The sequence below is a fragment of the Gambusia affinis genome, linkage group LG03 (genome assembly GCF_019740435.1).
Source record: "Gambusia affinis linkage group LG03, SWU_Gaff_1.0, whole genome shotgun sequence".
NCBI lineage: Eukaryota > Metazoa > Chordata > Actinopteri > Cyprinodontiformes > Poeciliidae > Gambusia > Gambusia affinis.
The window spans coordinates 13,530,713-13,545,844 of NC_057870.1; the positions used below are offsets into that span (position 1 = coordinate 13,530,713).

The 15,132-nt window shown below is 41.1% G+C and overlaps 1 protein-coding gene across 1 annotated transcript in view; it reads right to left on the reverse strand.

Annotated features, from left to right (window-relative positions):
• Positions 1–1,814: 1,814 nt before the first annotated feature.
• adgra2 (adhesion G protein-coupled receptor A2) overlaps positions 1,815–15,132 on the reverse strand; it is a 48,624-nt gene continuing 35,306 nt past the window's right edge. The window contains exons 3-19 of the mRNA XM_044111238.1: positions 11,119–11,190; positions 10,206–10,277; positions 10,034–10,105; positions 9,333–9,496; positions 8,285–8,498; positions 8,005–8,169; positions 7,722–7,920; positions 7,491–7,640; positions 7,006–7,167; positions 6,568–6,768; positions 6,264–6,453; positions 5,957–6,165; positions 5,741–5,868; positions 5,535–5,658; positions 5,304–5,452; positions 4,107–4,196; positions 1,815–3,963 (exon numbers count right to left, since the gene is read on the reverse strand). Coding sequence (XP_043967173.1) covers positions 2,547–3,963; positions 4,107–4,196; positions 5,304–5,452; positions 5,535–5,658; positions 5,741–5,868; positions 5,957–6,165; positions 6,264–6,453; positions 6,568–6,768; positions 7,006–7,167; positions 7,491–7,640; positions 7,722–7,920; positions 8,005–8,169; positions 8,285–8,498; positions 9,333–9,496; positions 10,034–10,105; positions 10,206–10,277; positions 11,119–11,190 — 3,778 coding nt within the window. The 3' untranslated portion in view covers positions 1,815–2,546. The remainder of the gene's footprint in view (positions 3,964–4,106; positions 4,197–5,303; positions 5,453–5,534; positions 5,659–5,740; positions 5,869–5,956; positions 6,166–6,263; positions 6,454–6,567; positions 6,769–7,005; positions 7,168–7,490; positions 7,641–7,721; positions 7,921–8,004; positions 8,170–8,284; positions 8,499–9,332; positions 9,497–10,033; positions 10,106–10,205; positions 10,278–11,118; positions 11,191–15,132) is intronic.

The window sequence follows — 15,132 nt, forward strand, 5'->3', positions numbered from 1 at the left end:
CAAACCACAATATATTTATGCAAATTTTCATTTTTCAAACACAAAACAAGTTAAACATATTTGTCTGTTTATACGTAAAAATTTAATGCCACATTTTTGGTAAGTCAGGGAGATATTTATCCCAGTTGTCAACATGGAAGCAAACAACCTTTTATGAAAAGAGTTTTAATGTGTTTTGGGATTATTGCGGTGTTGGAACATCCAAGATTCGGAAATCGGATCCTCACTGTCTGGAGGATTTCAAGGATATTATAATTAGGTGACACAGAAACACCAGGGACAATGTCCACAGTCAAGATAGTTCAAGGTTATCTTGGAGTGAGAGAGTGCTAACTAGAAACTCCACAATTATCATATCAACTTGAATAAAATTTGGAGCAGAACTCTCCTAAGCCAAGTTTCTCTAAATTAACTATAGTTAGATGGTTAAGACATGGACACAATTGTGAGCTCCAGCAGGACAGTAAAACAAACTGGTTAAAAGTCAGATCTGTACCACGAAAAACAGAAACTTAAAGGAGTTCTACCATTTCTGATTAAAAAGAGTAGTAGAATTTTGTCAGGAGCTTGTTGATGGTTACAAAAAGTGTACTCTACGCAACTTGCCAAAGGACATTTGTTCCAAGGCATGTGTGGTTATATGTCTAAAATTCACCCTGAATGTATAATTTTGTAACTCTATGGATTAGAGAAAATCTACAATATATTCAAATGTGCAAACTCAATTTTCGTTTTTAAAATCAATTGAAAAGTGTTCCAATACCAACCTTATCTTTAAATGCATTGTTAAAAGCACATAATGAATGTGATCATAGTGTTGAGCAATGTATTGTATGCAAACTTCTGACTGGAACCTAAACTTGTTTTGAAGACACCCAGCTGTCAATTAAATATTCATAAGGTAGCAGGACAACTTAATTCAAATAGACATGTGAGTAGTACAGATCTATTTAGGAGTTTAAAATAGTTTGCCACGAGAGGTATGACTCACAGTCACATCTTGGTTTGGACTGAAGTCATTTTACCCACAAATTATTCATCACCAGGAGCATGTTGAAACACCCAAGCTCAGCACATTGTAAAACCTTACCCACTGAACAATGGAAAACTATACAGTGTTTTGGGCAGACATGCTTTTTCCTGTTTAGGTTGTTTCCTAAACATACTAAAAATAGAAGTGTGCCTGTGTTTGTTGTGCATGTACTTATATGGACAAGTATTTTGTGAAAACTAATTGAAAAGGACTTCAACATCTGTATAGTAACAACAAATTTATGTATGTGAAATAAAGTTAGATTTTTGTGTTTGGAAAATTTTCGGTCTCAAATATTTTGCTGCTATCAGAACAGTGAATCCAACATAGTTGGGGAAAAAAGTCTTTGTCGAAAGTAAAAGTTCTCAGTACATTTGAGAATAACTCTTTTTCCCTCAGAGTGGCTTGTATATTCTTGAACTTTTCACATTTTCTCATGTCACAAGCACAAACATCAATTTAATTACTATTTTATCTGACAGAACAACACTAAATAAATGGAAGAAACATAGTCTCATTGGACATTAAATCTACAACACTGATCTTTTATCCTATGCTATATATTGCATATATATATATATATAATTTATTTATTCTTCAAATTTTTTTTCATAAATATTACCTGCCAATGTGAAGACTTGCTGAACCAAGCCAAAGTAATCAGCACTAGATGAAATCATGTAGCTTTTAGCTAATCAAATTACACTCCTTTGATCACGTGTCACACAGTAAGCTAGTTATCATGTCTATCACCTACAAAGATGAATAAAATACACCTTTGTATTTTATCCTGTTCATTCCAACAGGAACATCCCTTGTATTTTATTCATTGTGACAAAATCTGAAAATATTTATGACGTGGAATACCTTTGTAAGGCACTGTATGTTGCTTTCTTCTCAAATCATAAATAATTGAATGTTAGAAAACAGGTAACTTCTACTATTGTCAAATATCCCACATTTTTAATTCACTCTGAGATTGTACAACACCCATACACAGCTCTCTTTATATGTGTGGACAAACACACACATACACACGCACACACACCACACACTTACACACAACCACTGCAAACATACAAGTGCATACATGAGCACATACATTAACATAAGTGTCAAAGGTTTCCTTCAGATTAAATGCATATAAATGTGTTTTGGAAACAAGACGGCTTGCGCTCCATTTTATGCTATAGTTCAAATGCATAGAAAATTTACAACTAAAACAATAAAGCTTTCATGAGGCATCCAAATACAACATCAAATGCCAAATTAAAATATCTTCTACACTTTCTTTTGTAAAGTGATTAAAATAAATGTGTACGCTTGAACATGTCAATAACAGAAACTGCCTTAATATTTCACATCAAACTTACAAAGCTACAGAGGCAAACGTACCAGTTAGGGTCCTGGATGCCTTCATGATATTATATCTTAAATTATATAATTGTTAAGTGGACATTAAAACACAACCCAATCATTTCATTAAGGTCATGCAGAGAAGTTCACCCAAAATTTATACTGTGGTTTCACTTTTCCACAAACCAGTTTTCATTCCAACAGAACTCTGGGATTGGTCCGTGCCACTCATGTCCTGCTCGAGCTCGAGCACTGAGGTTTTCAGGGTGCCATTCGGAGCAGCAGCCCCGGACACGGTGTTGGCGACACAGTTCAAAGGATATGAGCAGCGCTTAGTTTCTCGCTCTGCAGACGCTGCCACTTTCAAGTTGTCTCTGCTGGAGCATCGTCTTTGATTGCTGTGCATGGCCACTCTGCTGGCAGCAGAGGGCGGCAGAGGGAAGGGTTTTCGGCTCCCGCTGCTGCCTCCGTCGCTCCCCTCAGAGGGGCTGGTGGCTGCCGACTCCCCCACTCGCTTCCCGTTGGTCAGCAGGGTGGCCTGGTTCTCTGAGAGACTATGATGGATGCTGCCATTCTCACTTGTGGCCTGCTTGTAAAAAGCATGCGAGGAATTGAGGTGCTCTGAACCTGTTGGCCCTAAAGCGCCAAGACTGCCCCCTCCAGCAGTCCTCAGAGCTTTCAGGCGGTAGTGGCCTCTGCCCTCACCTCGATGATAATGTTGACTACTCCCTTGTTTAGTTCTGCTACTCACTTTTTTTCTCTGGGGATGTACTGGGGCCGAAGAGTTTATGGAGGGAAGAACATTGTTTGTCGGCTTTGTGATATTGTCTGTACTGGTGCTCGTGTTGTTGCCAGTAGGGACCCTTGAAGCATTGCTGGGATTGTCCTGTGCCACCTGCAACAGGTTTGTGAGCTTGCACGGTCCAGGTCCGACACTGCTGATCCCACTTGGTGTGGACGATGACCTGGCTGAGGACGAGTTGTGAGAGTCAGCGGGTGGATGGCAGTTGATGAAGAGCTGGGATCCTTGCTCCGATGTCTGCACTCCACTTACAGTGGTGCAAGTGTTTGTGTAAGTGGACATAGGATGGGAGCGACGATAACCTGGGCAGCAGCCCAGCCACGACGTCTGCACGTCACGGCGTCGAAAGCAGTAGTGCACCACTAGAAACACCCCTAAAACTGTGGCGACTATCCCATAGAGACAGCTGAACAGCAAGCTTGTGCGCCCTGTTAGCCACACTGCCATGGCTCCACAACACCAAAGAGTTGCGAACAGGAAGTGGGTGGCTACCAGTATAGAAAACTGTGTCTTCAGCGAGTACTGATCCTCTGGAGGGGCGGCTGGGGTTATAGGTCTCCCCGCTGAGTCTGTGGAGAGCAGGCTGGTGCTTCCTGCCAGAGCAGGATGGCCCTCTGTCCCAGGAGAGGACAGGGTGGTTCCTGTGCATTCTTTGGACACACGGTGCCTCAGGCGAAGCACAGTGCACAGGAAATAAATCCAGGTCACCAACACCACTAAACCAGCAGGGACAAAGAAAGATCCTAGACTTGAGCGCCAGATCAGCCAGCAGCTGAAGAAAAGAGGAAAGGATGGTCAATGCAAAACAAGGATTTCTTTGTGTATTTAACATTTCATAAGTCAAAGCTGCACCAAGCAAAACAAAACAAAGTCAAAAGATCACATTTCTAGAGGATAAAACAGCAATTGACATACTAAGGGCTATTGTCTCCATAGTTGTTGACGTTGACTGCTGCAGTGATTCCACAAATGATGAGAGGAACTCCATCGGCTATTAAGTAGAATCTGAGAATACAAAGAGAAATGTGAGCACAGTTTCTGAACTTTAACAAACCGAGATAATCTATTCCAAAAGAAGCAGTGGAAACTTTGCATCAATGTTGACTCTGAAAGAGCTCTTCCCTTTTGACTCTTCATATAAATGAAGATACACATAAACAGAATCTTGTGAATCTGAAACTGTGATCTAATAAATCCTGTTCAGAAAATAATAAAACCAGTGTAAGTACTTTACATTTTTAATTAGATTACCACATGCAGTCCACAGTCTTTCAAAACATTGAAATAGCATTTCAACTCAGACTTTGTTAATAAAAAATCTTGTCCAGTGTCATTACCTAAATGATAATGCTTTCTTACAATCCTTACACTGTGAGGAAACAGGGGGAGCCTACTTGCCACAGAAAAATGGGAAGGTTGTTTGACACACAACTGCCATGTAATTTTTATTTTTTCTTCATCCACTGATGTAAGGGCGTCCTGAGTGGGCAAAACTAGCACCACTTATAGGGACTATGTGACCTAAAATATTGATAAGGTTCATTTTTGAGCTTTGCAATCCACTACACTATTACCAAACAGACAGTCAAAAGGGAAAAGGGTCAGAGTGCATGCCAGAAGTCATTGATTTATCTCCTCCTGACCCATTTGGTTCTGTGGACAACAAAGGCACTGACTGGAGATCCAATGGGGTCAGGGGCACAGTGCACAACTGCAGTTAAGATCACAGGCAAAGGAAAAAAGGGGTTGGGGAACAGAGGGAAATTGTGATGAAGACACTGCAGTCCTTGAATCACCCAACTTCAATTTATGACAACTCCCACAGTTTCTGTTCTGTTGGTGTCACAAATTCTTCCTGCCCACATCTCTAAAATTATCCGGTTGCATGTCTTTTTCTTGCCTCACAGCTGTACTTGGTCAGTCCCCCTCCTCCCTTTCTAAACCAGCAGGACTATGGTTATCGGGCACAATGACTGCCTTTATGGGATGGCAATTTGGGTGGCCAAGCATGAGAAGTTCTGCAACTGTTTAAAGTAAAAACCATATGGGCGGCTCACAATACTGTCACGGTGCAGAAGGTGAGTATGGGATCATAGTGGCTTGCTCACTGACCTGAGCATAGGTCGCTGAGCAGGTGGAGGGGAAGACTCTCCTTCCATCTGCCGGGGTGTTCTCCACACAGCCTCTTTGTAAATGACCCTGGCGCTGACCCCAATCCACAGCAGTGTTGACAGAGAGGAGTAGTGAAGAGCAATGCCCACCTGTCACATATAGCAGCAGTGTGACTGGATGTGAAGCATAACATATAAGTAGTTAAAAATAGCACCGTAAGGTAGAACGTACTGCCTGACAGACAAGGGGATAGCTGGTTAGGCTTATGCCTCCTGCATAGATAGCTGATGTCATGGCGATGTGGAAACAGGTGTTCAGCAGAGTGTGCCAACTTTTTCTTGATATCTGTATGGAACTGTAGAAAACATGCAGAAGAGAAAATTATTAGAAAGTAGGAGCAAATAGCCAACGCTAGCAGGAAATGTGACCAACACTACCTGTGGTGTAGTATGTGCGTAATGATGATGGTGAAGAGGCAGAGAAGCAGCACTGCAGTGCATGCGTAGACCACAGGGTGGAGCACCCTCACAGAGACTAAGCTGGAGTTTGGGAAGGTGGGAACTTCCTAGAGAGAAATTGAACATGAACTGGATTAAGTTTTCATCAACAATATGCTACTGTCACCCTGAATTAACGGAATACGCTTCTGTTACCTGCAGCACTGCATAGTTGCCGAGCACAGAGCAGCGCATCAATGAAGTGCTGCTGTCAGTGTGAACAAGCTGGCAGCCTTGCTGGCTCCAGCCTCCCTGCTTCCCTGGTTCTGTGTGGCTCCACTGGGCTGCCACTGCGTCTGTGCCCGGGGTCAAGTGCCGCAGGGATACCCAGATGTGTTCAGAATAGTTCCACATCGTGCAGCCATCTGTCACAGAGTGGGAGATATTTGTCAACATAAAACTACACAGATTTATCTTTGTGTTTAAGTATAAAAATTGCCTTTGCCCTTTTTTGTTTTATTACCAAGGCCTACAAAGACGACAGGAGTGTTGACACTTCGTCTGCGAGATTGTTCAACAGCGTTGCTTGAGTTTGGCAGTAGAGGAAAAAAGCTTCCCGTTCGGAAAGCCACAAACTGCAGCTTGCAGTCCGCAGCAGCATCCGGGGGAAACAAAGTGGCTGGAACAGTCACAGAAGCGAGGGCCACAGAATTCTGAAGAATAGAACAAAAAAGCAGGCAGATCATAGTAAATGAAGTCCATGATTATGGCTTCACACAAAGAGATATGTTTGGTTGCTAATGGAGCAGCAGAAGGAAAAGCCTCACCTTCAGGGGGAAGTTGGTGAGGGAGATGTTATGGGAGCCAGTGCTGCAGCGGAAATTAAGGAGTTGTTGAGGTGCAGACTCTGACGTCTCCACTCCTGGCCGTCCTGTTGGCAACTCGCGGCGGTAATATGCGGTGCAGGTTATACCGGTGAAGTGCGCAGGTCGGATCAGGTGAGCTTCCATCACTATGTTTTTAGACACCTTCAAAAATCAATTTGAATATTAGTGAAAAGAAACACTCCACATATGTTACGTACGTTGAAATGAGATGACTTTACAACAACCACTCCATAGCTTTGTTTTATCACACAGGCAAAATAGATTACCAAAAATAATTTCCTATCCTCACGAGCGCCCTACAATGTTGCGATCACAGAAGTACAAGAAATATGTGTGCCACGAAAGCAGATAAAACTTTAGATCAAAATTCTTACGTACCACAGAGAAGTCTTGTGCTCGACTGTGTAACTGAGGCCAGGCTAAAGTTTCCAGAGAGTAGACGATGGAGCTACATGCTCTTTTCTCTCTCTGAGCAAGAGCAAGGATCTGGTCGTCCACCTGCATCAGGTTGCTGCCCATATCAACGATCACCTCCGACAGCTACAACACACACAATTTGTTGTTCGTCATCAATAAGGATGAAGTCATTAACAAAATATTTTATCCATAAAAATCTCACTTTATGGCGCAGCACTTTAAAAGGCTGCCTAGTTTTAAAAGCTGTACATAGGTAATGTGTTTGCATAGATTTGTAATCACTGTTAGTATTGATTTCAATTGGATCTTGTTGAGAAAATTGTATAGCTTGTGATTAAAAAAAGGGAATTAGAGAATTATAACTTTGTTATACTACAATCAGAAATTGTATCTCAAAACAATATGAGTGCATCTCTACAGAGAGTGAACTTTGAAAATGTTCTCACCTCTCGCAGCTGCCTGACATATTCCATGAACTTCTCCATTATCTGGGCAATGTACAGCACATCTACAGAGTCAGTGAAGCCAGCCACTTCAAGCGTGTACGTCCGCACTTGATGGGCCACAGTGACGGCATTGGACGCGTTTATGGGTGTCTAAAATGGAGACGTAAAGCAGGGTGAGTTTTGTTGCCAGGCCTCCAATCAATATACGGTGGCATCAGCAGCGTTACCGACCAAAATGAAGGTATGCAAGACACGAGTGATGCCGTTGGTGTACTGGCAGTTGGAGTAGTCGCCCTCGTGCCACTTTCCGGATCGGTCACAGTATCGGGAGGCTTTTTTCTGCTCCGTTACCCCCTCCACAGACAAGGAGGGGTAACGAAGCTGCAGACAGTACTGGTGGGAGGTGATCCCTGCCAGAGTTCTTGGCCACCTGAGGAATAATAAAACATAAAGCTTCCAGGGAAATGCTGAAACTCAAATCTACTCAAAATAAATCGCTGTCATGACAACTAACCGGAACTCCCCACGGTTGTTTACAACTTTATCTTCTGGGCAGAAGGAGGCGCTGTTCTCCAGCACTACGATTTCAACAGTGCGCGAGGCATTGCCCCGCCCAGTAGTGACCACACACTCCCACTCTCCACTTGCCTCCACGTGAACGTTGGATAATATAAGCTCGCTGAAGGCAAACAGATTGTTTTAAAAGACTGGTGCTTTTTTTTTTTCTTCTACTTGGACATTACATCATCGACAGTTTCTCAAAGAGCAGCAGACACTCCTCCTTGTATCTGTACCTGGTGATGAAGGTGCAATCATGCACCACACTATCCTCCAGCTGGATGCCTCTGTCATGGTCAGATGTCACTACTTGACCATTGTGACGCCAGTGTATGCTGGTGATCTTGTCCATCAAGGCAGCAGTGCAGTGGAAGGGCAGCCGGTCGCCTCTGAAGACCACCTGACGCTGAGACGGCAACAGCGACAGGGTGTGGAGCTCCAGTGGACCGTCTGAGTAGCAAAGTGTTAAAGGACACATCTTTAGCTCTTATAGAGTAAAAAATACAAACAGATTTTTAGCCTTTGGATTTTTCCATATTTTGTGATAAAACAACCAAAGTTCATTGTATCTGTTTGAAATTTTAGGTGATAGAACAATACAATGCAGTGCATAGTTGTGAGGTGGAAAGAAAAGGATCTTAAAAACACTATATCATATGATACTCTGAACTTTGACTAGGCCATTCAAACACAAGAGAATGCCCTGATCTGAATCATTCCTAAACATTTCAATTGTCGCTCTGCCTGTATGTTTAGGATTCAAGTGACAAGTTTCCCATGTGACAAGCTATTCGGCAGATTGCAGAACAGGTGATTGTTGCATAGCAACTAAACTAAATTATAGGTTATTTTTGTGGGCAATAAAGGGGGTGAGGGGCAAAAAAAAAATCCCAGCCATACCTTTCAGATTGTTTTTTTTTAACCCTCCAGCAACTTTATTGTTCAAATTGACATGTATAATTTTTCTTTCATGTCTCAGTTCCAGACTACTTTGTGTAAGTCTATTACTTAAATTAGAATAAATTGCAATTAAGTTTGTGATTGCCATTTGCAAAAGTTCTAGCGGTATGAATACTATTGCAAAGAATTGTACTGTGAATTTGCTTTTCAGCAGGATGCAGACAGCAGCAGAAAGTCAAAGTAACCCACAGGGATGGATGCCAACATAACATTGCTGAAACTTGTGAAAAGATTACAGAGTGACAGTCATTTGCATGGTAATGCTCTCTGAAGTAAAGCGGTAACCCGCCTCATTCCTGCACCTCAGCGAAGCCAGGAACTCACCACAGCTTAGCTGGCTTTCTCTCAGGCCTCGCAGTGGCTTTCCCCTCATGGTTCTCGGGAAGGCGCACAGGGTATCTTCTCCCACACGCACCGAGCTGCTGCGGAGGAAGCTCGGCATCCAACGCAGCCCACAGTCACAGGACAAGTAGTCTGACTCGAAGTTTCTGCGGAGGGAATAACCATTCATTTAAAAAAAAAAAAAAAAAGAGTCACGGGAATTCTACTTCTGGTTCAGAAGTATTTATTTTTACAGATTTTTTCACTTTTTGAAACATTATAACCAAAAGTCTCTGCATTCTTTTTTCCAGGACTTGTTTTATTCTAATTCTAGAAAATGACAATTCTGTGCAACCAACCATGTTCATGTATTAGAATTGCCTAGTCAAAGTCCAGACCAAAGTCCAACCAAATATCTATTTCAAGACTTGAATGTTGCTATTCCTATTTGTTCTCCATTTATATAGTAGCGTATACATGCTACACTGTGAAAAATTTAAAACATGTAAAAAGTGTACACTTTTCCTTCCAATTCACAATTATACACTACTTTATGTGCTCTTTCACATCCACTCCTAAGAAAACATATAAAATTTTGTGGTTGTAACATGCAAAAAGTGGAAAAGTTTGACTGCCCTACTGAGGAATTGAGTTTAATTGAGCCATAGATTTGAGTCACATTTTTTTATTTATTTTTTGCTCACACTAGTTTGAGGGAAGGCAGCTCCTCAAATACTCCTGGATCCAGGGTTGAGATGATGTTGCCAGAGAGGTTTCTGTAAAAGCATAAATTAGGCATGAACAAGTTCTCTCAGTACTTCAACAACAAGCCAGAGTTTAACCCATTTCAATGTAACTGATGGGTCTGTGTCTTACAGCTTGGTGAGGTTGGTCAGTCCTAAGAACATGTCTGCGGTCAGGCAGCCGATGCGGTTGTTGGACAGGTCGCTAAGCGTGTGAAGGAACAAAGGAATGTGTTAGCTATTATCAAATGAATATCTCCTTGGCAACAGATTGTTGTGTCTTGACTCATTCATTGCCCCCAGATGCTATATTACGTGTCCATTTGACATGCAGCTGAACTGGGCAGGCCCTCTTCTGTGTCTGCTCAGACCACAGCAGTATGCAAACTTAATTTCAGAATCACAGACGGTTCACATCTAAACACTCTCCCTTATCAGGACCCTGAAGGACCCGACCAAAGCTTTATCATCAGCAGGGTAAAGCAGGGCCCCTGTTCTACAGTCAACCCCTGAGTGTGATGTATAGCTGAAGCCAGAGATCTGCTCTGCTGCACCTCTGACACTACCCAGCAGAGAGCTGTCCAGAGCATGTGTTTATCTCCCCCTGTTTGTTTTGAGAAGCCCCAGACCTTGCAGGGAAAATACAAGAAGAAGGAGGAGGGACGAGGACTCACGCAGCGTAGCGGAGAGAAACACTTTTGACTCACGCTACAACCAAACATCAGAGTACAGAGATACAAGACGTGAGCAGCAAGCTGCTGCACAAAGTTGGCTTGACACATTCACTGCCTTGTGAGGAGACTTGGAGTAACCCTGATGTTTTCCTCATCATGCCACAGGGATGACATCTGATGGTTTTTACTGATGTCAGATGAAAACTGAACATAGTAGTTGTTTTATAACATACGTAGCTGCCAAAACAATTAATATCTGTTTAACTCAGCTACTGACTTCTGGATAGAAAAGGAGTTTTCATTAATTTAGATTTGCAGGTTTGCTGCTCTGTATATAATCACACTTTGAGGGATGTTACGATGTCTACTCACAGCTTCCGAAGCTCAGACAGGCCTTGGAAGGCTCCAGGCATGATGGTGCTGATTAGGTTGTGCTTCAGATCTCTGGAAACGGAAAAAGAGAAATGTTGGTGTTTGCGAGCAGAGATAATAATCACAAAGATTCTCTGTTTCGCTTTTTATCTGCGTGCAAAATGTTCAGGTTTTTATTGTATGTCTGAGCACCATTTCTAGAGAGCAATCAGGATTTAAATGCTGAACATGCAGGTAAAGGATTACATGAAATCCATTTATGGTACAAATGTTTCCTGATTAAAAAGTTATAGGCTGTTTGTGATCAAAAATGTTCAAATTTGATTTGCATAGCACATTTCAGCAACAAGGCACTTCGTTGTGAGATAACATTCAAGCGTATCCCAAACAACCACAGATTCAACAACAATAAAATACTTAAGGAACAAATGTCATCACGTTTTACAACCAGAAAACTTGAAAGTCTCAAAAGTACAAAAATATTAATAAAATACAATAAGCATTTCTATTGTTTTTTTAAAGCAGATGAGTAATTTTTAAATGCACTCTCTGATATAAAAACACATTTTCAAGTATGAATCATTGCATAATGTACTTAACAGCAAGTCCCAATTCTAGTTGGTATATATACATTTCTATTTATTATGACAAAGGACATTTAAGAGGTTTACTATTAGTGTATTCTTGTCAATTTATTGAGAGAAGTAGAGAGGGAGCACTTGCATTAAATCCTATATGAAGGAAAAGTTAGTAGACTTTTTGGAAGTAAATATTTAATGATGGACACTTTCTGGGTTTACTAGACCTTTTTCCCCAGGATTATTAAACAATTGGAATCAGTTTCAAGGGAAGGAGTGTCAAAAAATGCTAAGGGACAAGAACAAAACCGAGTCCCTACTGCTGGGACAACAGATAGCTTGAGCAGTGAGTGCCAGTCTATCGAAGGAACCACAGATGTTGCGAACATAAAGTTCCTCAGAAAACAATTTGTCAATTTGACATGCTTTTACTTTAAGTGTCCACAGCGAGTACAGAATGTCTGAAGACATCCATGTTGCCAAGGAATGCCAGGTCAAACACATTAAATCAATAAACATCCCTCCAAATGTACTTCTGCATGTTTATCCCCATAGGTTAGTTGCAACATTGTCTTGTTATTTGTTCTGTCTGAGCCAAATGATGATCATCTGCATTTTGACTTCCCTGTCAACATCCTTTTAGGTTCAAAGGATATGAGAAAAACTATATCACATGTAGTGATATAGTAAAGTTTCTACAGATAGAAACTTTACTTCTATCTGTAGAAGTAAAGTTTCAGTGGCATGAAGGACAGCATGTCCAGAAAAGTGTTTTGACTGTTTCATTGCTGTATCGCAGTTCAGCCATAAAGAGCAAAGCACAGACTAATTAGGTGTAGAAAAATTATACTTTCTGCTGCTTCCATACACCGCTGCTTTGATTTACACGACCTCTGCACAGATCACAGAGCTGAGGTGTTTTGGTGCAACAGCTGCACAGAGAAACATGAGAGCCATGGAGAGCTTTTAAATCCCTTAATAGAGTGCTGGTTTGTTTGTCTTCAAGCTACTTCTCTCAGGCCATTTTTTTGTGTTTTTTTTTTTTTTCGTTACGGTCTTTATGCAGCTGTGTTCAAAGTAACAGCAGTCTAGCATCACCAACCAGATCAATCACTGTAGTTTGCATGTTCTCCCTGTGCATGGTGGGTTCTCTCCAGGTTCTCCGGCTTCCTCCCACAGTCCAAAAACATGACTGTCAGGTTAATTGGTCTCTCTAAATTCTCCCTTGGTGTGAGTGTGTGTGTGAATGGTTGTGTGTCCTGTATGTCTCTGAGTTGCCCTGCGACAGACTGGCCACCTGTCCAGGGTGAACCCCGCCTCTCGCCCCGAACGTAGCTGGAGATAAAAACCAGCAACCCTCCTGACACCATTAGGGACAAAGGGTGTAATAAAATGGATGGATGGATGGATAAAAACAGAAAACTAGGGATTGAAGAAGAGCCAAATTGGCAACGATTAGATGATCAACTGAAGAGTGATCAGGTCATTGTGGTGTAAAGTTATCTGTGAGCACTGAAACATTTAACTATGTCAATATGAAGCCAAGTTCTGGACAAAAGCCGACTAGAAAGTCCAAATGTTGAAAACACAAGTTGAACTGAAGAGGTCCCAGTTTACTGGTTTAAAGTGAAATGGAGCAAATGATTGAAGTGATGTTTGTGGACGGTGTGTACACACCGCCGTACACTGTGAAGCATGATGGCTCAGGCATCGTGATGTTGGACCTGATGCATATTAGGCATCAGTGATCAGTTTAATACAGGACATATTGTCTTTTGCTGAACAAAAAAAGGCCATAGAAAGCACTTTTCTGAAACAGTGTCTACACAGCTAAATATTAGTTAAGTAGGGTTACTAGAAAGCTAACTTGTCGAGTAATTTGACTAGTTAGCATTTGTAAATATAGCATTTGTAGCATACAATGTAGCTACAAATGTAGCATTTGTAAATGCTACATTTGTAAATAACTTACAAAATTTGTAAAGAAAAATGCTATATTTTGAACATCCTAATATTTATTTTTCCTCATTTACTATTATAAATAGATTGTTGGAAGAAATTGGGTTTTTTTTTTTGTTCTTTATGTTTCGGCTGAAGCAGCCAGTGCAATGTTCACAATCTTTCATGTGTTTGGGAGTAAATCTATCGTTAGGCTCTGGAGGTTTAGTCACCTTTTTGAACATGTTGCTGTTATTTTGAACACAACTGTAAATACATATAAATGTTTGCTGTATGAATTATTACTACCATCTCTGATTTCCACTGTGTTCTGCATTGAACACAATGGAAACAGCTGAGAAAGAAAGAGAAAATTACAATATCTGTCTTTCAGGGAAATATTATGTTAATATTAAACACCCAGCAGGGTTTTTAGACACATTTTCCCTTTTAAAACGGCTTTTATCACAGCAGCATTAATGATATGGATATATTTATCTATTTCTGGATGTTTCATTTTATGTTATCTACTGCTATTGTCTCCACCCTTCTCTCGTTTCACTTTCCAAACTATTTGTCAATCTACTCAGCTAGATGTTAACAACCAACCTTCATATGTTTGGAACCAAAGTCTTTAATAGCTCAGTTGAAGCAACAGAGCTGAATTATGGAGATGGATATGTATCCACAGGACATGAGAGTTCCTGCTGGAGCTGATATAGAAGTTATTTTTGACAAAAAATAAATAAATAAAAATCTGTAGTGGCGTTGCTGTTTTTTTTTATAACCACAATGGCTCAGTAGTATGGAAGTCCTCATGGGACTTTTAGGGCACTTTTTCACCAATGATTGTCTGTGATTGCTGTTCTTGACCACGCTGCCTCATGCAGTTCAAACCCTCAGGCATCTCTTAACCGCTGCTCGGTCCATTTTCCAGGAGATGAGCTTTTTTTGGGCCAACTAGGGTAGGGGAAATTGTTTTAGAAAATGGCTTCCAGCAAAAAACAAAAAAAAAAAAAAAAAACTACAACATTCAGTGTGGCGGGGCTCCGCTCAACAGATTATTGGTTTTGTCCTGGTCCAAGATCTTTCTAAGCCCTTGCTCATATGATTACAGACAGAGGAGAGGTTCTAATGATGGGGCAGAAGCTTTCTGGACTCAAACCAAGGCATTGTGTTGGAGAGCACAGCCAAGCTCTGTAAGTGTAGGGCACCGTCTCAGACAGGATGTCAGGAAATCATTATTTTCATAAAGGCTGACACATATTCACTTTTTACCCTCAAGTTAAAACATATGTATCCAATAATTTACAAAAAAATTGGTAAAGATAAATATAACTACTTTATATTTCTGCATTTGTCAAGTGTTTATGGGTTTGTGGATCTGTTACAGTTTATGTGCTAATTGTCTTACTCTGAATATACATTTTTTTTTCTTCTGTGTGTCAGTTGGATTTGTTGACCTGGACAGCAGGAGAACAAAGCTCCGGCTTCCTGT